The 22,092-nt window shown below is 43.9% G+C and overlaps 1 protein-coding gene across 7 annotated transcripts in view; it reads left to right on the forward strand.

Annotated features, from left to right (window-relative positions):
* The first annotated feature begins 928 nt into the window (after positions 1–928).
* Positions 929–22,092, forward strand: part of SYNRG (synergin gamma) — a 79,117-nt gene continuing 57,953 nt past the window's right edge. For 3 of the 7 annotated variants that reach the window (XM_089772112.1, XM_089772113.1, XM_089772114.1), the window contains exons 1-6: positions 930–1,079; positions 9,322–9,362; positions 10,304–10,422; positions 14,065–14,195; positions 14,560–14,665; positions 17,998–18,109. In XM_089772112.1, the coding sequence (XP_089628238.1) occupies positions 979–1,079; positions 9,322–9,362; positions 10,304–10,422; positions 14,065–14,195; positions 14,560–14,665; positions 17,998–18,109 (610 nt within the window). In that variant the 5' untranslated portion in view covers positions 930–978. Of the gene's footprint in view, positions 1,080–2,201; positions 2,674–9,321; positions 9,363–10,303; positions 10,423–14,064; positions 14,196–14,559; positions 14,666–17,997; positions 18,110–20,945; positions 21,249–22,092 lie in introns of those variants that run through there. The other 4 variants (XM_089772109.1, XM_089772111.1, XM_089772110.1 and 1 more) reach the window with 3 other exon arrangements.

Genomic DNA, 22,092 nt, shown 5'->3' on the forward strand with positions numbered 1-22,092 from the left:
GCTTGGAAGGTGTATTTGATGATGATGCTTGGAGATGAAGAACAAGAGCTGCTGACCCTGAATGATGGGCAAGGAAGTCAGAGAAGCAAGTAATCCCTCTAAGAGCTACCTACAATTCCTCAAAGACAAACCCTGACAAGTTTTTGAATGAAGGTGCTGGCCCCTTTGGAAAACTTAGACATAGTCTCCAGACTCCCAGGAGGGTCCATAGACCACAGGTTGAAAACCACTGCTCCAGGACAGCTCTCTCTCTCTCACACACACATGCACCTATTCACCTCCCTCATCAGGTGGTATCATTTTATATGGTTTCTTTAGGGGCCGCATGTATCCCTGTTGCCCTTAAGACAGTGTAGTACCTACAGGATCTCTGTGGGGGTACCCATAGGGTCTCATATATCCCACTGCAGGGGCATGGTGAGTTTTTCTATGTGACTTCTGTAGGGTGCATGTATCCCATCCCCAGGACAGGATGGATTTTTTTATAGGATATCTGCAAGATCCCTGTAGGGATCTACCTCCTGCCGAGGGGGCCATGTGGGTTTTTCTGTAGGGTGTCTATATGGTCACATATCCCATCTCCATGGCAGTATGGGGTTTTTGATACGGCCTGTTGGGGGCCTATAGGGTCACCTATCCCTCAGGCCCAGAGTCGTTTGGGTTTTTTTCTACTGGCTGCCTAACGGATCACATATATCCAGGGCAGGATGGCTTTTTCTATAGGGTCTCAGCAGGGCAGGATGTCTACACCCGCAGGGCAGTGAGGGTGTGTGCAGGGATCCTACAGGGTGACATATAGCCCATCCCCCGGGCAGGGCAGCTTTTCCCTATAGGGTTTCTATAGGGTCACATATCCATCCCCCGGGGCAGGGCGGCTATTTCTATAGGGCCTCAGCAGGGCAGGGGCCGGGCCGCTCTGCCCCGGAAGCGGCCGCGCTCAGCTGACGGCGGCTGGCGCTGCGGGGGGCGAGCGGGAAGATGGCGCTGCGGCCGGGCCCGGGAGCTGGCGGCGGCGCCGGGGCCGCGGCAGGGGCCGGCGGAGCGGGCGCGGCCGGGGCCGGCGGCGCGGGGACCGCCGGGTAGGTGGGGTCGGGGCCGCCTGGGCCTGGCGGGAGACGGGGAGTCCCCGGGGGCTGGGCGGGGTCGGGGCTGGGGGCGGATCGGGCTCAGGCTGGGGGCTGTGAGGGGTCAGGGTTGGGGGGTGTCGGGCTCAGGCTGGGGGCTGTGAGGGGTCAGGGTTGGGGGGTGTCGGGCTCAGGCTGGGGGCTGTGAGGGGTCAGGGTTGGGGGGTGTCGGGCTCAGGCTGGGGGCTGTGAGGGGTCAGGGTTGGGGGGGTGTGGGGCTCAGGCTGGGGGCTGTGAGGGGTCAGGGTTGGGGGGTGTCGGGCTCAGGCTGGGGGCTGTGAGGGGTCAGGGTTGGGGGGTGGTTGGGGCTCAGGCTGGGGGCTGTGAGGGGTCAGGGTTGGGGGGTGGCTGGGGCTCAGGCTGGGGGCTGTGAGGAGTCAGGGTTGGGGGGTGGCTGGGGCTCAGGCTGGGGGCTGTGAGGGGTCAGGGTTGGGGGGTGGCTGGGACTCAGGCTGGGGGCTGTGAGGGGTCAGGGTTGGGGGGTGTGGGGCTCAGGCTGGGGGCTGTGAGGGGTCAGGGTTGGGGGGTGGCTGGGGCTCAGGCTGGGGGCTGTGAGGGGTCAGGGTTGGGGGTGTGGGGCTCAGGCTGGGGGCTGTGTCGGGCTCAGGCTGGGGGCTGTGAGGAGTCAGGGTTGGGGGGTGGTTGGGGCTCAGACTGGGGGCTGTGAGGGGTCAGGGTTGGGGGGTGTGGGGCTCAGGCTGGGGGCTGTGAGGGGTCAGGGTTGGGGGGTGGCTGGGGCTCAGGCTGGGGGCTGTGAGGAGTCAGGGTTGGGGGGTGTCGGGCTCAGGCTGGGGGCTGTGAGGGGTCAGGGTTGGGGGGTGTCGGGCTCAGGCTGGGGGCTGTGAGGGGTCAGGGTTGGGGGGTGTCGGGCTCAGACTGGGGGCTGTGAGGGGTCAGGGTTGGGGGGTGTCGGGCTCAGGCTGGGGGCTGTGAGGGGTCAGGGTTGGGGGGTGTCGGGCTCAGGCTGGGGGCTGTGAGGGGTCAGGGTTGGGGGTGACTGGGGCTCAGGCTGGGGGCTATGAGGGGTCAGGGTTGGAGTGACTGGGTCAGTGAGGGGCTGGGGTGACTGAGGCAGTGAGGGGCTATGGGGAGGTATTTGGAGTGCCTGGGAAGAGCCGATCTTGCCCTGATTCTTCCTGGGCTATCACTTTGTTTCCATGGTTTTGGTTATGGGGTTACAGCAGGAGTGGGATAGTTTGTGTTGTGTGTAGGTGGGAGCGGACTCTGCAGTAACCTGTTTGTATGGATATGTCTCTTTCCCTTATTGCTGCAGAGGAGGGTTCTTGCTGTCATGAGAATTGCAGAGTGGTGATGATGGGAGAGGAAGAAATTAGAAAATGAGCAATATTACAGCCTCTTGCGTTTTGGGTGGGATAGGAGGCTAATCTTTGTATTTTTCCTTTTGAATTGGGAATTGATTAGAGCTTTCTGTTTAAGTGAAGTATTTATAGGGCCTAAGGTTATAGCATTTTTCTAAGGAAGGACAGAGCCGTAGGACTGAGTCAGTCCACTTTTGATACATGAAGTTTAATCTGGTATTCCTGGATATGTAAGTAAAATCCTACCTGCTTTGTGTTGGCATCAGTGATCCATTGCATTTCCTGTAGAAGCAGGCAATTGTCTCTGTGATCTTCATCAAAATCACACACCTACATACATACCTAGAAACCATCTACTTCAAGACAGACCCAAGAAAACCAACAATAGAACACCACTTGTCATCACCTACAACCCCCAACTTAAACCTGTCCAACACATTATCAAGAAACTACAGCCTATATTGGAACAGGATACCATACTCAAAGAGGCTCTGGGAGACAGACCCATAGTCTCCTATAGACAACCACCTAACCTCAAGATGATTCTTACCAACCACCACAGGACATACCACACTAATACCAACCCTGGTACCTTCCCTTGCAACAAACCCCGTTGCCAGCTTTGTCCACATATTCATTCTGCTGATACCATTATTGGACCTAACCAAGTGAGTTATAAGATCAAGAACACATATTCCTGCGCATCCAGAAATATAATCTACGCTATCATGTGCCGAAAGTGTCCGTCTGCTATGTACATTGGACAAACATCTCAGACACTTCGCCAAAGGATTAATGCCCACAAAACAGATATTAGACAAGATCACAAAGAGAAAACAGTTTCTTGCCACTTTAACCAGAAAGGACACTCTCTAAATGACTTAGCCACCTGCATTCTGCTACAAAGACCTTTTACATCTGCACTTGAAAGGGAATCCTCTGAACTGTCATTCATGTTAAAATTCGACACTTACCGACAAGGACTTAACAAGTCTTTGAACTTTCTCACCCATTATCAAGACAGTTTCCCCAATTATCACCTGTAATACCATTAACTCACAAACATCCCACTCTCCCTACCTTTAATATCAGCAATTCACAGACACTTACCTTCCTTCCTCCCCCTTCCCACCCCCCCGCATCCTCCTTCTGTTCTGCAATGTGATTTGTCCTTTTCATATTTGTTCATTTTTTTAAATTGTATCCTTTGGTATATATGGTTGTGACTACTTTCTTCCACTATTTGATCTGAGGAAGTGGGTCTGGCCCACGAAAGCTCATGTTAGTCTTTAAAGTGCTACATTGTCCTGCATTTTGCTTCAACTACCCCAGACTAACACGGCTACATTTCTATCACTAACCTACATACTTAGGATGCTTTCCTCCAGCTGTCTGCCAGGTTGCCACATTAGAAGTGTCTGGATATCAGTAGATCTCCTGGGTATGTAATTTGTAAGGTGTTTCAGAATTCTGCAGGATGAGAAGTGCAACACTATAAAAATCCAAAATATAATTATTCTGAGTTGCTGCTTAAACATGCAGTCTTTCTTTACAGCAGTGCTGTCAATTTAGAATTATACATTGTAAACATTTCTGCTTTTGTAAACACCTACTTTACTAATGAAACTCTAGTTCAGCAGTTCCCAACCTTTTCCAGACAGGGACCCATTTTGACAATTCAGGAAGACTTGGTGACCCAAGGCAATTCAAAAATGGGGGGAGAAGAGGAGGCAGAGCCACCTGGGGAGACACTTGGCCACCCTTTTGAAATGTAATGGCGACCCATATTTGGGTCTCGGCCCATAGGTTGGGAAACCCTGCCCTAGATTGTGAAAAAGGAATTTTGGGATCCTTTCATATTTACTTGTTTCTATGCTTTTTGTTAGCTTTATTTAGTTTTCTGAGCTTAGGCAATGGAAATCAACTAAGTCAGTTTCACTATAGTTTATCATTAGTTTCGCTTTGATCTTGGGACTTCTGAGTTAGATATATGTGTGAAAAATACCTTCACCTTGTCAATGCTGCTGCTTTACAGGTTCTGTACTCATTGGGAATTATGGATACAAAAACACTTAACTGTAGACAAACTCTAGGAGTTTGTGTTGGGGAAAGACTTGTTCTAGAATTCTTCACTGTGAATTCTTCATAATAAAATCCGAATACAAAAGAAAATGATTTTTTTTCTTTTTCCTGCTGAGTGAAGCTGATTGCTGGAGTCGTGTACTAGAAACTAGAGACCTATGATGAGAAGCTTTCTGTTGACTGATACACTAATATTAAAATGATACTCGCAATGGCATTGCAACTATTGTCAAAGATTTCCCAGGAACTTCTGTAAGATATTATCGCTTTTGACATCTGCCACATCAGTCTTCACTTTTTGTTTTTTTACATAATGCTTTTTAACCACACTTCTGTTTGTCATGTCATATACAGTGCATGGTACCTGTGTGTTTCTGTGTATGTTGTATTTTAGTGCCGTGTCTTTAAAAGTATTACTTGCTGCTTCCATAAGTATACGTGTTTAGAACCTATGTTGAATGCTGTTGAAATATTTACAAATACATTATATACTACTGCATAGAGTAATGTTGATCATGAAGCTATTGTGAAAGAGCATGTCTGATGGAAAAGAGCTGTAATCTATATTTTATAAATAAAATGGAACCATAGGCTGTTACAGGGGTGGGCAATAATTTGTGATGGGGGAGTCACTCCAAGATTTTGGTCAGTAGTCAAGGGCTGCACTGTTCTATGGAAGGAGTGCAGGAGTCTGGGGTGGAGGTTGGGTGCAGAAGGGAGCTCAGGTTAGGACTCTGGATGCAGGAGAGCTTGTAGGGTCTGAGAGAGTTTGGGTGAAGGAGTCAGTTGTGACCTGGGACAGAGAATTAGGGTGCAGAGTACGGGAGGCGGTCTGGGTGCAGAAGAGGATTCTGCCCTGGATGATGGGTGTAGGAGGGGTTTAGAGTCTGGGAGGGAGCTGGGATGTGGGAAGGGGTGAGGTGACAGAGGCAGGTTCTGGCCTGGAGGTGCTTACCTAAGTAGCAACCAGCTAGCAGGACTCAGGCAGGCTTCTCTGCCTGCAAGCAGCCCCAGACTGCTCAAAGTGGCTGGCTGTTCCATGTGGCGCACTGGGGATGGGGGGAATGCGAGGCTTTGCATGCTGCCCTTGCCCCCAGCACAATTTCTCAGCTCCCACTGTGTCTTTGAATAGTTCTATAACACTTCAGTGTATGTATAAATATACATCTTCCATACCAAAATTCCTAAATTTTACTAATATTGCTAAATAGTAGCCAAATATATATCTCAAACTTTGACTGAACAAAGTCAACATTGATTCCTAAAACGCATTCAGAATTTTGCACTAGAGAAACCAACTTTTTCATTTTTGTTTAGTTCTGACAGCCTGTAATTAGCTGGGGTTATTTTAGAAGCTTATAAATAAATCACTACTTAACTCTAGAAAGGGATAAATGTTTAATGATATGACCTTTATTTCCTTACAACATGTGCTGGTATCTTAGCGTGCTTGCCCAGGTTACATTGCATTTTGGTTAAACTAGAACAGAATCTTATTTCTACCACCAGAATCTTCACAAGGTAGAAGAAGGGGATAATTTTACATAGCTGAGGATACTCTTTGATACAAGTGCTACCTCAAAATGTATAGCTCTAAATTAGCATTAATTAAGTTAATAATTCATTTATTTCTTCTATTCATCTGTAAATTGGACCCTGGAATGAATAATTTATACATGAGGGAAAGGTGATAGGTGTAGGTCAGAAACTGGATATTTCTGAGCTTCTGTGAAAGTGTGTTGTTGGCAAAAAGTGCCATCCTGGCAACTGTGGAAACTCAAAATATCAATCCACAGCTGAAGCAAAACTCAGCTGCGATCTGCTTGCCCCATGTTCTGTCAATATGACTCGGCCTTGATCTATAGGGCAGTGTTTCTCAACCTTTTTTTATAAAGTACCTCTTTTTCAAAAAAGAAAAAAAGTATAAGTACCTCCAGTACATACAGTTTTCAGACACAAACATTTTTTTTCTACCATTGCAACACATTTTTTTAAACAATTTAATCGTAACCAGGTGGACGATGAAATTTTTGGGTGTAAAAAGTACAAAAATTATAAAGCTCTGTAAAACTTAAAAATTCAGTTTTCTCCAAATTTTAGTTGTGTTGACGTACCCCCTGGACTTCTCTGAAGTACCCCTAAGGGTATTCATCCCAGTGGTTGAGAAACACTGCTATAGGGAACTCCAACTAGGAGCAAGAGAAGAGTTCATTTGTTGGCCCCTCTGCTGTGATTTGAGACAAGATTGCCAGCTAATGCCTGTTGTGTTTTTTATTATGTCAGCACCCCTCCACCCAAAGCTGGGCTGAGGCAACCAAGCTTGTTTCACATAGGTCACTGCACATTTATGAATTAATAACAGCGTTTGGTGACCACTGACCTGGGTTGAATTCTACTCAAGCAGTCCAATCCCAGTGCCTGGTTCTAGATTTGGCAAACTGTGCCTATGCAGATCACTCTCCACAGGGCCCGTGGGAGACATTTTTATTAATAAAGAACCCCCAAGCTGTGGTGGTGGTAGGGCCAGACTTACTATCATATCTTTAGTAGGGTACAGAAATTAATGTGTGGCCTAATGGTTAGGCAGAATGAAAAGCTGAAGAGCTAAGAGTATCATGAGTTCAAATTTGAAATTATATTAATTATTAGTTGTATTACTTAATCCCCAGTCACGGAGTAGGGACCAGAAATAAAGAGTAATATGTTTTGCTTTGGTTGAAACATACTGTGTGTTCTCAGTTGTACCTAATTAGGATTGAACTCTACAATACACGTAGTAAGAGCACACAAGTACAATAAGGCATCCAGCTCTTTTACATTTACCAAACACAAGGGCTACGTCTACACTGGCCCCTTTTCCAAAAGGGGCATGCTAATTTTCAACTTCAGAATAGGGAAATCCGCGGGGGATTTAAATATCCCCCGCGGGATTTAAATAAAGATGTCCGCTGCTTTTTTCCGGCTTGGGGAAAAGCCGGAAAAAAGCGTCTAGACTGGCCCGATCCTCCGGAATAAAGTCCTATTCCGGAGGATCTCTTATTCCTACTTCAGAATATCCCGTGGGGGATATTTCTCTATTCTGAAGTTGAAAATTAGCATGCCCCTTTCGGAAAAGGGGCCAGTGTAGATGTAGCCAAGAGGTTTCTGAATTCAATATAGATGTTTAAGCTTTATGAGCAGATCTTTGCAATGTCATTCCTTCTCCGCTTTGTTTCCTTAGTCTGTCACATGGCCTCTTGACTAACCCACTTGGGCTTAGAGATATTGAATGTCTGTAAGATCTCTCTGCATACCCTGTAATGTAAGAGGTTGGTGGGGCACTGAAGAAGGTGTTTGGTTGGTAAATTATTGCTGACGTGGGTATTTGAGAGTGACTTGCAAACAGAATGGCTAAACTAGGATTCCTTTTTTCTCTCTAGCACAACTGATGTTTCTACTTCAAAGTGGAGACAAGACATTGCACTTTTAATTTCAACTGCATTTTTAAGCTTGATTTTTATTGTGGTGCTCTTGTTCTTTCATATTTCCTGGAATGTGTTTCCCCTTCAGAATAATTATTTCCCTTTAAATGTGAGCAATGGAAAGTTAAAATGCAAAGAGCAGGAAGTGGACACTGCATTGTCTTTTAATTCCTATGTAGGAAACCCCCCCCTTTTTTTTTCTTGGATCGTTTATTCCACTATGGAAAAACTGTTCTGATGCAGGTAGCGATCCTGCTGACTCTGGATATTTATTCATCCTGCAGCTCTGAAAGGCCTTGCCCCCATTAGGTAATTGATCCTTTACTGACACAACTTTAGCTGATGTTGAAAACAGTTCTACTGGTAATTAGCGACGATATGAACAAGTAGTGATACCTGGGAGCAGCCCCCCACCACGAGCGGAGGGCTGCTCCAGCCCCCTGGGGGTCAGGAGCTGGCTACTGCCAGCATGTGGGGAGGGGGATTGGAAGCAGGAACAAGCAGTCCTGTGTGCAGAGGGATCAGGAGCAGGACCTGGCAGCCCTATGGTCTGAGGACTACTCCAGTCAGGCTGGAGTGGTTAAACCGAAGGTTAACTCGGGTGGGGAACCTCAGGCCTAGGGGCAGGATGCGGCTGTCAGCTTGCCTACATCCAGCCCCTGAGACCCAGGGCAGCCTCCTTCCCCCAGCATTGAGGAGCCTGCACTGGCACTCCAGCTCCTCTGCTGTCCTACCACGGGGCTAGAGCACAGAAAATCTGCTATGCTGGTCCCCGTAGGCCTTGGTGTGGGAGAGGAATGTGAAGAGTGTCTTTCTGCTGGTCAGTTGGGGGCCACAATGGTGAGGGCTGGTTTTCGGGGGATGGGTTCTTGTGTGCGGCCCCTGACTTTTTTTGGCCCTTGAACCAAAAAAGGTTCTCTGCCCCTGGTTTAACTGATTAACCGGGATTTTACATCACCACGGGTGATATAGATGGTTCAAAACTGTTTTCAGCACCCTTACAGAAAATAAAGTGTGGTTCTTCTTTGTTTTGCTGAAATGACTTTATTATTGAGCTGACATTTCCAGTGAACCTTTTTTCAGCAATTTTAGGTGGGTCCTTACTGATAATGTCATCAGCAATTGCTTCAATTTCTAATGGAGAAGGGAAGCCTGTGTGGTGAATTCCCTGGTTCGCAGCTTGGGTAAACTTTTTGGAACAAGCAAATGAGGCAGTTTGGGATGTAGAATTGCAGTGGGAGTCAAAGACCTGGGATTGCTTTTGCATTGCTTCAGTCTTGAGCAATTATTTAGATATCAAATCAGAGCCTCATGCTTTTATTTATTTATTTTCAGCTTCATGTTTCCTGTAGCAGGAGGTATCGGCCCACCTCAAGGTAAGCCTGAACTTCAGATTCTGAACATTTTCGTTGCCCTTACATTTCTTAACATTGACTTCTACATAAAGCAAGTCAGTAAGTTTAGATTCTCATTCCTGAGTTAGTTACTTATTGAGCTAATGGAGAATAGGGGGGTGGAAGGAAATCCATTCACTAAATACTGACTGGCTCAGTAATATGTTGCTGAAAGTTCAGTGATAATTCCTGAGTCAGTTACATACTTTCTCAGGCAATTGCATCTGCAATGTTAAATTATCCATGGCTATAAGTATTTCACCTGTAGTAAAGGTGTTTGTAATCAGTCTGTGACCACTAAGATAACTTTCTAAAATTATTATATCTCTGGTTTTAGTTTTACTCAATGAATTAATACATTTCTGGATAATTTGTCCAATACTATTTAAATCAAGCATTTATTGAAAGGTTTTTTCAATTGGTTAAATATTTTATGTAAGCTCAACATTCCTGCATGCACACAAATTGTCCAGTCAACTGAGAATGTAAAAGCATAGTTATGGACAAGATGTACCGGTAATGCCTAGACAATCACATGAACTAAGTTATAAGAAATAACCCATTCAGGAAAGTCCTGGAGTGGGCTACCAGCACAAGTATTTTTGGAAACTAGAGTTTTAAATTTAAAAAAGGGGAAAAATCCCAAACTTCTTCCACAGAGCAGTGGAGATGGAAGGAGCACCCTTTGCTTAACTTGTGGTGGTGGTTTGGCTTATAAATCGTCTTTTCTTAAAATGCCAGATGCTTCTATTGCTGCCTATGTTGTTGCACATTCTATGCACCAATCACCTTTGAGTAATGAGTCCTTGTATTAACTTAAGCAGAACTGCCAGTCACTCCTTCCTTTGCTGCATCTCTTTATTTTGATAGATGAACTTTAAAACCAGTTGGGGCCTTAATCAGTGTTTAATGTTCTGGCATAGGTATGATTCCTATACAACAGCAAGGGTTTCCAATGGTATCTGTCATGCAATCTACTATGCCAGGCATGATGGGAATGAATTACGGCTCTCAGATGTCTCCTGGACCTTTGACTATGCAGGTACATAACATTTGTTTTCAGTAGATGTGAAATGAAATCTCAAGTGATCCTTCTCCTGTCATCCATTTCCAGCCTCTGATGATAGATGCTTGAATATGTATGTCAGTAAGGCTGTTGATAGCTGGTCTCTGAAATCAGAAGTGTCAAGGGTTCTGCCATTTCTGGGGTGGGAGGATAGTGAAGAAGGTGATCTTAGAATGAAGAGGTGGGCAAGTAGCCCATAAGCAGGTGTCCTCATAGCGTTGCCTAATTTTGGCTTCACGAGTATTTTATAATTGTTATGACACTTGTGAGATTCTGTAAGTCTCCTTGTGATCTTGGTAAATAGTGTGGGAAATGGGTGAGGCAGTGGGAGCTCAGCATCCATTTTTCAATGTCATAACTGGGAGCAATAATGAGCCAAGGTCGGGGATGGGGGAGGAGAACAAAATTGGTAATGCTTAAAATAAATTGGGTATTGTAGTTTGCCCTTAGATGTCAGAACCTGGACTTTAACTTCTTTGTATCTGTTGCTGCAGTAAATGCAACAACGAGAAAGGTTGTTCTGTGGGAGGAAAGAAGGCACTGAAAAGTAATGGAAACAAAATGTCAGTGTCAGAGGGAGGTTGAACACCATTCCTTTATGTTAAATATTTCTAATACTAGCATCAGTACAGTTTAGTGTTAAATAGCTTCTGTCATCTACCACTCCAACAGCATACTCTTTTTTTGTCTTGTCTTGTTTCACCCTTCCTGTTTTCCCTTTGCTTACTGTCTACTAAGACAGTGTATTATCTAATATTTGAAATGAGCTGTTAATTGGAAAAGCGGCGAGGAGTCCTGTGGCACCTTATAGACTAACTGAAGTGTAGGAGCATAAGCTTTCGTGGGCAAAGACCCACTTCGTCAGATGCTTTTGCAGATTCAGACTAACACGGCTACCCTTCTGATACTATTTATTGGAAACATCCATTGGTCTGTTCATCATATTTACTGTGATCACCCCTATTGTGATCTCAGCCTTTTGCCTTTTTTGTCATTTATATATGCGAGTTATCTATAGAATATTGTAAATGTACTTGGTTATTTGCAGAATCATCAAACAAGGCCCCAAGGACACAGGGAGCAGCTGACGTTTTGGAATTTTTCTAATACTGTAAATTTCCTTCCTTTTGATCAGCTCAGTTATCTGAATGATTCTTCCTCCTGCAGTTTTTGTCTTGAATCTCTCTCCTTTTTGCCCACTTGAAGTAACTTTCCTCCTACATAACTCCTTATAATCGTCTCAAGATTCTTCCCACATTATTAAAGGGGAAAAGTGCATTTTATATAGCTTATTGCTGAAAAGTAAAATCACAGCATGGTGCACAGCATGATGTGAGCAATTTAGCACCATGGGGCTGGAGAGCTTGATAATTTTTGAAGAAGTTTCATTTGTCTGTCCTCTGATACCTGCCATTCTTACTTATAAATCTCCACTTGTCTAACCATGAAAACATAAATAAAGTTGCCTTGTATAGCAAATTGAATATATCCATACACACACACACACACTGGGGGCTGCACCCCATGCTCACCAATCCCCCTCTCTCTGGGGGTAGGTGTCTGGCCTTAGGAGGAGGGCGCAGGAGCACGCTGGACATAAGTGTCTGGCCAGAGGAGGAGGAGACAGGAGCAGGCTGAGGGTGCGGGGTCTTGGTGGAAGAGGTGAATGAGGGGGCTGGAGGTGCAGGGTCTTGGCCAAGGATGTGTGACAGGGCTGGGGGTGCAGGGAGGGCACATGGCTCTTGCAGCTCCCGTCCCCCTCCGAACACTGGGGAGGGGAGAGGCTCCCAGTCCCCCAGGGTTGGGGGAGGAGGAAGGGTGGCCCACACTCACCCCCCGCGAAGGGGGAGGGCGGGCAGCTCCGGACTCACGGCACTGTGGAGCAGGGGCAGGGTGGGAGGGAGGAGTCAGGGTGGCTAAGGGCAGAGGAGGCAGTGGGACACTGAGTGACGTGATGACATCACTGTGTCATCTCACAAGAAAAAAATACACTCTCTCTCTCTCTCTCTTTGGTTTAATGGATAGCGAATTTTACAAAACTACAGAAGAAAAATGTATTTTTCAGGGTTTTTCTTTTTTCCCTTCATGTGATCTTGAATATATCTGCAATGGTAACAGTAATAGCTTAATTTATGAACAAAAATTTCATCCTGGATTACAGAACAATTAACAGTAAACCTATAGTGAAATATTGTTATATTTCATAGGATAGAAGCAAACATAAGCTACTTAATGAACTTAAGTTACCTAAATCTAGTTCTCGTATTAAAATAAAATGTAGTTATGTACAAGGGAACCTGAAAACAAATGTTGTAGCTTTGACCCAATTGTAAATGTACTGGTCACAGATCTGTCCGTAAAACTAGCAGTATCGTTTTTAATGTTTAACTTAATCAGTGCATCTATAAACTGATCCTGAAAACATAATAGTTTAGGGATTGGTACTAGACTATATGTAAAAGAAAGCCATTTTAAGAAGAGATAAACTTTAGTGATTTTATTACATTTATTTCCTAAAGCAGTGAAAATAATAATTTACCCAGGTCAGGAAATCTTGTTTGATGTGTGTGTACCTACACATGCCTTTCTCTAAAGGGGTCCAAAAGTAATTGACGCACTTTGACTGTTCAAACTACATATCGGACCTGCCTGGTCTGGCGCCCTCGGGGACTGACCAGTCCCAAATGAGGAATTTGACAGACTGGGGAGGTCCCCTGCCACCTTTTACTGCTGCTGGCTCTGCTTTTGGTCCGGGCTCCAGCCCCGCTGCTGCTGGGTATGTGCAGGGGCTCCCCAGTACTGGAGCTCCCTGACTGTCTCTGGCTGTGCTGCTGCCAGCCCAACCAGGGCTCCCTGCGGATAGGACGGCTCCCCAGCTGCTACTGGCCAGCTTGGCTGGGGTCCCCCAGGGACAGGGCTCCCCTACTGGTGGCTGGACCCACTGCTGTCCGGCGCAGGCTGGGGCTCCTGGCTGCGGGACTCCTGGTCAGCTCCCTCTCCCAGCTGCCAGGGCTCTTTAGTCCAGCAACATCCATGGTCTTCCAGACCACACATGTTGGCGGACCAGAGAATCCCAGATTTAGGAGGTTCAACATGTACATGTCTAGGAATTGCTTTGTACACCACTTCTGTGGAACTAGTGTGGAATGTGACATTAGTTTAACGCAACACACATACTATACAATCATTTAGGACAGGAAGGAAAGAAGAAAATATTGAAATTAAAGGAGAGACTTTGTGGGTCATGACATTTGAGTTAACAACCCTACTCTTGAGAAAAGTTCCATGGAGATTTTTAATTATGTGGTCAGGATCATGAGGTGTTTTGGGCTTGTATTTTGGGGAGGTTTTTTTTGGTTCAGAAGATCAGCACCTTGCTAGTACCAGCTAAGAACATTGGTTCAGTACTGCCAGAGAGGAGCAGCACCTGCTGAATAACCAACGCTTTTTCTTGCTGCAGAGAGCACTTCGGTTATCCCTGGAAATCTTCTGTCCAAGGACTGAAGAGACCTGACACTCCTTATTTTTATGAATTCTAACTAGTTCACAACCTGACATAGCTCAGTTGCCAGATTTTTATATTGCTGTACATGATACAGATGTGTTTTATTGTTATAGGGTGGCATGCCCCTTGGGGCTATGCAAGCAACTGGAATGCCTTTTATGGGACAGGCGTCTTTCTTAGGAATGCGCCCAGCAGCTCCACAATACACCCCCGACATGCAGAAACAATTTGCAGAAGAGCAACAGTAAGTGATGCTTTAATGCTGCTGGCAAAATCTTATTTGGGTAGGTGGGCGAGCATTCTCTGGCTCATTTTATGCATTAAAAGCCACCCTTCTATTTTAGAGAAATTCTTACTAAATTTAGGATTCTAAAATGTTAAGTTAGTTGCAGACCATCCATGTATTTGAAGGCTGTGTATGTGGCTCTTGGTGGCATATGCTATTTTCTGCCAATTTCATGAGGCGGTGGTGAAGTGTGTGTCAAAGCATCGGTGAAAAGGGAAGAAATGTGAAACTCTGATTAGTAGTGACCTGTGTTCAGAAAGTTGGCATGGAAGCTGTCATTCCCTAATGCTTAATTTGTATGTTTGATATTGTTTTACTTTAGAAAAAGGTTTGAACACCAGCAAAAATTCTTAGAAGAAGAAAGAAAACGACGCCAATTTGAAGAGCAGAAACAAAAGCTGAGACTCTTAAGCAGTGTGAAACCAAAGGTAAATTGTAAATCACATTTATTGTCTGATTTTAAAAAAACAAACAAACCTCTAGCTTTTATGTACTAGGGAAGAAACAGATTTTTTCTTTTACACCTTCCCAATCAAAGGCCTGGTATGAAGCCTGTTGAAGTCCAAAGAGAGTCTAGCTCTCAATAAGCTATGTATCGGGCCTCTGGTTTTAATTCTTTGTACATAGCATCTCTCCTGATAAACAAAACAAGACAAATCTGGTATTGCAAAATGAATCCATTTCCTTTGTGGTCTTCATAAGTTTACTCTTCTGCATCTCCCTGCTGCTCTAATGATAGACTGTCTTCTCTGCTGCTGTAACATTTGTAACCACACAAAAAGAGTGCCTTCTATAGTAGTACCTGTAGCCAGACAGGAACCCCCTTGTAACATCCATTTTTGCTTGCCTGGAGCATACAGGGCACACAGAGCAGAAGGCCCAGGCTGCTGTGACCGTGAATGGCTGTAAACAGAGATACTCCAATTGCTGACCAAGAGGCTGCCAAGGAGTGCCCTTGACTCAAACCCATATTAATACGAACACACATCCATCCGCGGGGGGAGGAATCTCTCGCCCAGTAAAAAAATGTCTAGTGCTCACAATTTAGTTATTTCTCTTGCAAGTGTAAATTAACTTGAAACTTGCTTGTAAGAACTGGTGCAACAAAACAGACCAGTAAAATTCGGCATCTTAAATAAGAAAGAGGATACGGGCCCCCAGGGGTATATAGATGGGTCCAGCAGCGCATTTTCTCTAAGTGTCAATCTACCATCTATCTGCTGGTCGGGTTAGGTGTTTGATCTCCCGAGGTTCCAAGGGGACGCCCACCTCGTATTCGTCTTTCCTAGGAATTGAAAGACCGGCCCTGGCCTGACACGCTGGAGTTGAGAGGCACAAAAAGGGGTAAAAATTGTACCTGGATGTAGTCCTTTGCTTAAGTATATATATACATAGACTTAAAGCTCTTTAAAGATTAAGCTGTCACTTGGTACCATTATTTCTATTTTCTATCTTTACCTTTTTCCTGTAATCATTTTTAAGACTTTATATATATATATTTGCTAGCATTTAAAAAATAAAGCAATAGCCATTGTAACCATATGCTTTTATAAGTCTTTTAATAAACCTGTAACTGTTTAAGCTTTAACCTAACTCCTCCAGTTGCTGTAACAAAACCAAGCACAATTTAAAAGAACTTCAGCCGGTCATAAAGAGACAGACATAGGGAGAGCTTGAGCGTTTGGATCTGTGTCACTCCCAGGTGACAAGATCCGTTGGGGCACCTTTCCAGCCTTTCCCAGGCTGCCCGCTGCGAAGGAACTTTGTGTTCTAGCAGTTAAAATCTAAGGTGTAATAAGCTCTTCCTATATAACGGGGCGTCTGTTGGCCTGCTGGCCACCCTCTGCGACGGGACCCCGGTCCTAGCAGTAAAGACACGGACGTTAAACCTTTTCTCGAAAGCATACACACACACACTGCCCTAACCGTCGGCTGACAGTACCTCTTTTCCTGCCACTGTGGTCTGGGTAGGTCATTGTCATAAGGCTTTGACCCAGGTCTGAGGATAGAAAATCCCCTTTTCCTCTCAGTGGTAACTCAACAAACAGTCCATCGACTTTTGAAAAAGAAAACAACCTAGTTTGGGAGCAAAGTAGGTTTCCACAACACATAGAGCAACAAGAATGATTAAAGGTCTAGAGAACATGACCTATGAAGGAAGACTGAAAGAATTGGGCTTGTTTAGTTTGGAAAAGAGAAGATTGAGAGGGGACATGGAAGCGGTTTTCAGGTATCTAAAAGGGTGTCACAAGGACAAGGGAGAAAAATTGATCTCCTTGGCCTCTGAGGATAGAACAAGAAGCAATGGGCTCAACTGCAGCAAGGGAGGTTTAGGCTGGACATTAGGAAACAGTTTCTAACTGTCAGGGTGGTTAAACACTGGAATAAATTGCCTAGGGAGGTTGTGGAATCTCCATCTCTGGAGATATTTAAGAGCAGGTTAGATAAATGTCTATCAGGGATGATCTAGGCAATACTGGTCCTGCCATGAGGGCAGGGGACTGGACGCAATGACCTCTCAAGATGCCTTCCAGTCCTAGTATTCTGTGATTCTAAACACTTGTCAATATGTTGATTAGTTGGACTCGCTGCTCTCAAGTTGTGGTACAGTTCAAGTAAATATTGTATTATTGACCTCAAGGATCAAATTAGTTAACAGTGTTTATAAACTCCTTTGGTGTCTAGCATTATAACAGTAATACTTTGGTTTAGGGCTGTGTGTGTGTTTTTACAGGGGCTGTGATTTCATTCAGTTTGTTGGCAAACACCCAAAAGCTGTAGTTGAAAATGTATAGATAAAACGCAAGAAAAAACAAAGCATTTAAAACAGCTATTTATTATTGAAGCTGGAATTTGAGTGATTCTGCCAATCAAACTGGCGACTCTTAATACACTTAAAAGGCAGAGCTGCAGTGGGGTTAGCTCCCAGGACTGAAGGCTAACTCCTCTGATGCTCTGCAGTTTCCCCGCTTATCAACTAATTGAGTAGTCCATGGAAATTCCACGGACTACTCAATTAGCTGATTACAAGCAATTTAACATCCCTAGTCTGGAAGAAAGTCTTATTGTTCTGATCTGCTCAGTCTTGGGCTCATAGAAGCTGAGATGATATAAGCTGGGATGCATTGGGGCAGTTGATGATATTTTTTTCAAAGTTTCTTCTTAAGAACCTGGAAAAGGAGAGTGGCATTGCTCATCCCTTCATTATTTTGTGCACCGATTAGGCTTAATATTCACCTCAGCAATTTTGGTTTATTAATTTCTGGCTCCATGTCTTCTGTTTTTACCAAGAATGATTTCAGCAGTTCTTGAGTGATATTAGTTAGGCCCTCTTTGTTTGGATTAATAGTTTCTCTCTCAGGGTCTCTTGTACTTGTTCATAAGATACATTATTAAAAACAGTTTGACCTGTTTTCCATGGTTAATTTCCAGCATGTAAACAGTACAAGGAGTCTTGCTAAACAGTATGTTTTCAGAGCTTGGACATACTTTTTCCAGTCCCATTTTACAATGTGTAAATGCCAAAGGGTGACAAATTGTTACTGTTATGGTTATGTAACCTGTGGAATACATTGTTATAAGCAAAGGGACTTTTTGTGTTTTACTGAAGTTACCTCTGAAAAATAGAGCTTAATTTTTGTGACTCTTTTTTAAAACAAATATTGCTATTTTTTCAGACAAAACAATTATAAATGTACAAAGAAGATTCTGAATTGCTGTACACTGACATTTTCAGAGCAACTGTTTTATAATATTTCAGACAGGTGAGAAGAGCAGAGATGATGCTTTGGAAGCTATTAAAGGAAACTTGGATGGGTTTTCCAGGGATGCTAAAATGCACCCTACTCCAGCATCGCATCCAAAAAAACCAGGTATTTTATCTTTGGTTGAAAATAAGAATGCACTGTTGTACTGCTTCATGTCTGCAAAGACCCTTAATTCACGGAGGAGACTTTTTATTTAGGTAGTCTGAGCTGAACTGTTGTTGCATATGATTTAGTAAACTGAAGCTTTCATAGTAGCTGCAGTATGCTTTATAAAATATATGGGTAAAAGCTGTGATCTAATATTTAATCCAAGAATTTATTAATATTTCCTTTAAAAAATACCAATTTGACAACTTTAGTTTGTGTTAACACTGAGCAGTAGCATCTACCAACTTCCCTCATACTATATACATGCTGAGCAGTGTTAAAAGACTATACAGTTATTTCACAATCCTTTGATAGCTTGCTCAGATTTCATTATCTGAACATGGGGAAAGCTAAAACTTTTAAAAATCCATCTCCAGAGAAATTATTATGTGTGGGGAACATTACGCCTTTGTCCTGCCTGAAATCACTTTTCAAATTAGCTAAGTTTGTCCCCAGATAATTTTTCCATCACTGTGTATTTTCTTTCTGACTCTTTGTTGGTGGTCTTCAAGTTGCTCACAAGTTCGGGTAATAACTTTTCATTATCTAGCAAGTTCGACAATTCCCTAGCAGTGTTCTTCTGAACTGTACGACTAAAATGACTGATTAATGCAAGGAACCTGAGCAGAAAACTGTTCAAATGAGTGGAGAGTCCCTTTCTACCTTGGCATCTTAAAAATGGTTGACAAGTGTTCCAGCAACAGATTCCATTACAATTCCTGTCTAAAAACTGGGTGTCTTTCATGCTCGTTTAGTAGAGAGATATATGAACAATGCAGCCTAAAGTTATTTGGGCTAAATATCACTGACAAGCCACTGAGGAATGAAAATACCTTGACCAGTGGTATTTGTAATGAATTTGTTTTGTATATAGACCACGGTAAATCTGTCAGATCTGTTCTAGTAAGACTTCATTTCAAACTATTGGATGGAGATGTAAAGAGTTCCAGCTTCACAGAGTCCTTTATATGGAGGTATGGTGGAATTACCCACTGCTGTGTTCCATGTATCTCCCAAACTTGTGGTTTGCTGGTGCTCAACAGGTTTGTGTCAGGGTATGTTAAATCAGCTACCAGAATTGGCAATCATTGTAGGAAAGAGATGGCAAACAAACCGTCTTTATAGTATATGAAAAATCAAGCTGTCAGCCACAGTAGCTTTTATTTGATTCTTAAAACTCAATTTAAAGCAATTAATCGTGTAATTGAACATGAAGTCATTGGGATCGATAAAGTATGTCACAATACTCCAGACTTGGAAAAAATAACTTTTTCTTTGAATTAAAGTTGAATGGACATGAGTTAGTTCAGTAACGTAATACAGAAGATAAAATTAAGGGATTTGAAATAGTGACATGAAGTATGTTGACCTTTAGCAACACAGGCTGTGTGATTTAAACCAACTCTATGGAGCAGAATAATGTTGCTTATGAAAAGACGGTATTTATATGTTGTTTTATTCCCGTCAAGGGACTTTTGTTCATGCTACTTTTTTTGTGTGGGGAATTTTTCTCGCATTCAAACCAGTGGTCTCGAACTCTTGGTGTTATTTCTCAAAGTGTTGAATTAAAGGAACTGTCACTTCAGTTCATATAATTCCGTGAAGTTATTTGTGGTGTTGTGCCACTATGGTCAATAATTTGTCTGGAAGCTGCATTTGCTGCCTCTTATGTTTCAGTTTTCCTATTTTCACATATTGATAATTGACTCAGAGAGCAGCGTTTTCATGCCTAATGCACTCCCAGTTTGACTCAGACTTTAAGGTCAGAAGGGACCATTATGATCATCTAGTCTGACCCCCTGCACAGTGCAGGCCACAGAATCTCACAGACCCTCTCCTAGAATAATCCTCTCACCTATATCTCAGATATTGAAGTCCTCAAATGGTTTAAGGACCCCAAGATTCAGAGAATCCTCCAGCAAGTGATCTGTGCCCCATGCTACAGAGAAAGGCGAAAAACCTCCAGGGCCTCTGCCAATCTACCCTGGAGGAAAATTCCTTCCCGACTCCAAATATGGTGATCAGCTGAAGCCTGAGCATGTGGGCAAGACTCACCAGCCAGACACCCAGGAAAAAGTTCTCTGTAGTAACTCCTATCATCCCACCATTGGCCTATTTACCACTGATAGTGAAAGGTCAATTAGTTGCCAAGATCATGTTATCCCATCAAACCATCCCCTTCATAAACCAATCACTTCAGAATATCTTCGCCTGTAAGAATAACCTGGTGATTACTTCAAGTCTGTTTAATGTACTTTGCATTTCCGTAGCAGTGCCTTACCAAAGTCAATATTAGCCCTGGTTTATAGGTGGGGATATGGGGGCGGGGGAGGGAAGAGGGTTTAAGTGATTTGCCTAAAGTGTAACAACGAATTACTGGTAGAGTTGAGAAAAGAATTCACATTTCCCAAGTCCCAGTTCACTGCTCTAAACACAACATGGGTTCCATTTGTTTTAAATTTCCTTAACATAAAAGGTGGGGGAACCTTTATATATAGCCCAGTTTCAACCCGATTGGACAAGTTTTATAAAAACCTAGAAGAGGGGTTTATGATGGAAAAAGGCCACTGAATTTTTCCTTGCATTACTGTGATCAGTTGAACCTGAATGATAAAATGGTAAATATTCTCATTATTTTGGTCAAATAGTTCTGCATATACTTCTGACTTTTCCCAGCCACTGTTTTTTACATTTAAGAACTGCCAATTTTGGAAACTGTTGTCTCTACCTTTCCACCCAATCAAGTTTCTTTACCTCATTGCCTTCCATTGCGTGTATTCATTCCATTTTACAGATCACCCTACACCATCCCATTCTGCTGTATCTGTCTCACAGCCTTCTGCTTTTCTTGATGATGAAGAATTTAGTGACTTTATACAAGGGACTGTTGAACCCCCACTGTTGGTGCCTCAGTCCTCTTTCCAGGCTTTTCAGTCTTTCCACCCTACCACCCAGGCTCGGCAACCACTTTCAGAAAAGGCTGTAGTCACACCTCTGCCATCAGTCCAGATTCCAGTATCCTCCATCCTGCATGATTCCATTGGGCAGGTTCCTTATTTCTCTACATCTGAATCTTCGCACAATACCCATAAAACAGGTAACCCATCATATCTTCATTAGCTCTGCAACTGGAGATAGTATTTGTATGGAAACAGTACGTTCCTTGTTTGTAACAGTCCTGTTTGTAATACAATTGAACAAAAATTACCTACAGGTAAATGATAAATGGATACATTGGAACAAGTTTGTATTAATTCCCAATAAAATTCTGCTCATGGCTGTGGGGGGCATTTAGCAGATGATTTCAGATAATTCTAAAACCTTTCTATAATTTGGGGTGAAAACATTCTGAACTATAAGAGAAAATCAGCGATCATGATCCCACAGTTCCTTCTATCCTGCCCAAGGCAGGTGACGATATTCTAGCATGTGCAGGTGGAGAATTTGTGTGGGCCTAAAGGAAGATAAGTGGAATGCATGTGAGTCCTCATTATAAACAGCTCAGTCTACAGCAGCGGTCGGCAATCTATGGCTCATGAGCCAAATGTGGCTCTTTTGGCAGCCGCTGGGCAGTGGTTCCCAAACTTTTTGGCATCACGCCCCCTTTTTGATTTTTGAGAAACCCTCATGCCTGTTCCCCCCCCCCCCCAAAGCATCAAAGCTTGTTGAGGGAAAAAAAAAGGAACTGACCAGGGCCGGAAAACAAAAATAGCAGCAAAACTTGGGATGGAGATTGATTTGGGGGGGGGTGTCGCCTTGCGGGGGCCCCCCCGGAATTTCTTCACCCCCCCCCCCCAGTTTGGGAACCCATGCTCTAGGGGATGTGCTGTCCAACGCACTAGCCACATGTGGTTATCTGGCCGGTTGAGTGTGGCTAGTTTGCCACAGAACTGGTTGGACACCACAGCTCCAGGGTGTGCTCCTGCACAGGCACGCACAAA

The sequence above is a fragment of the Pelodiscus sinensis genome, chromosome 21 (genome assembly GCF_052426305.1).
Source record: "Pelodiscus sinensis isolate ZL-2025 chromosome 21, ASM5242630v1, whole genome shotgun sequence".
Taxonomy (NCBI): Eukaryota; Metazoa; Chordata; order Testudines; family Trionychidae; genus Pelodiscus; species Pelodiscus sinensis.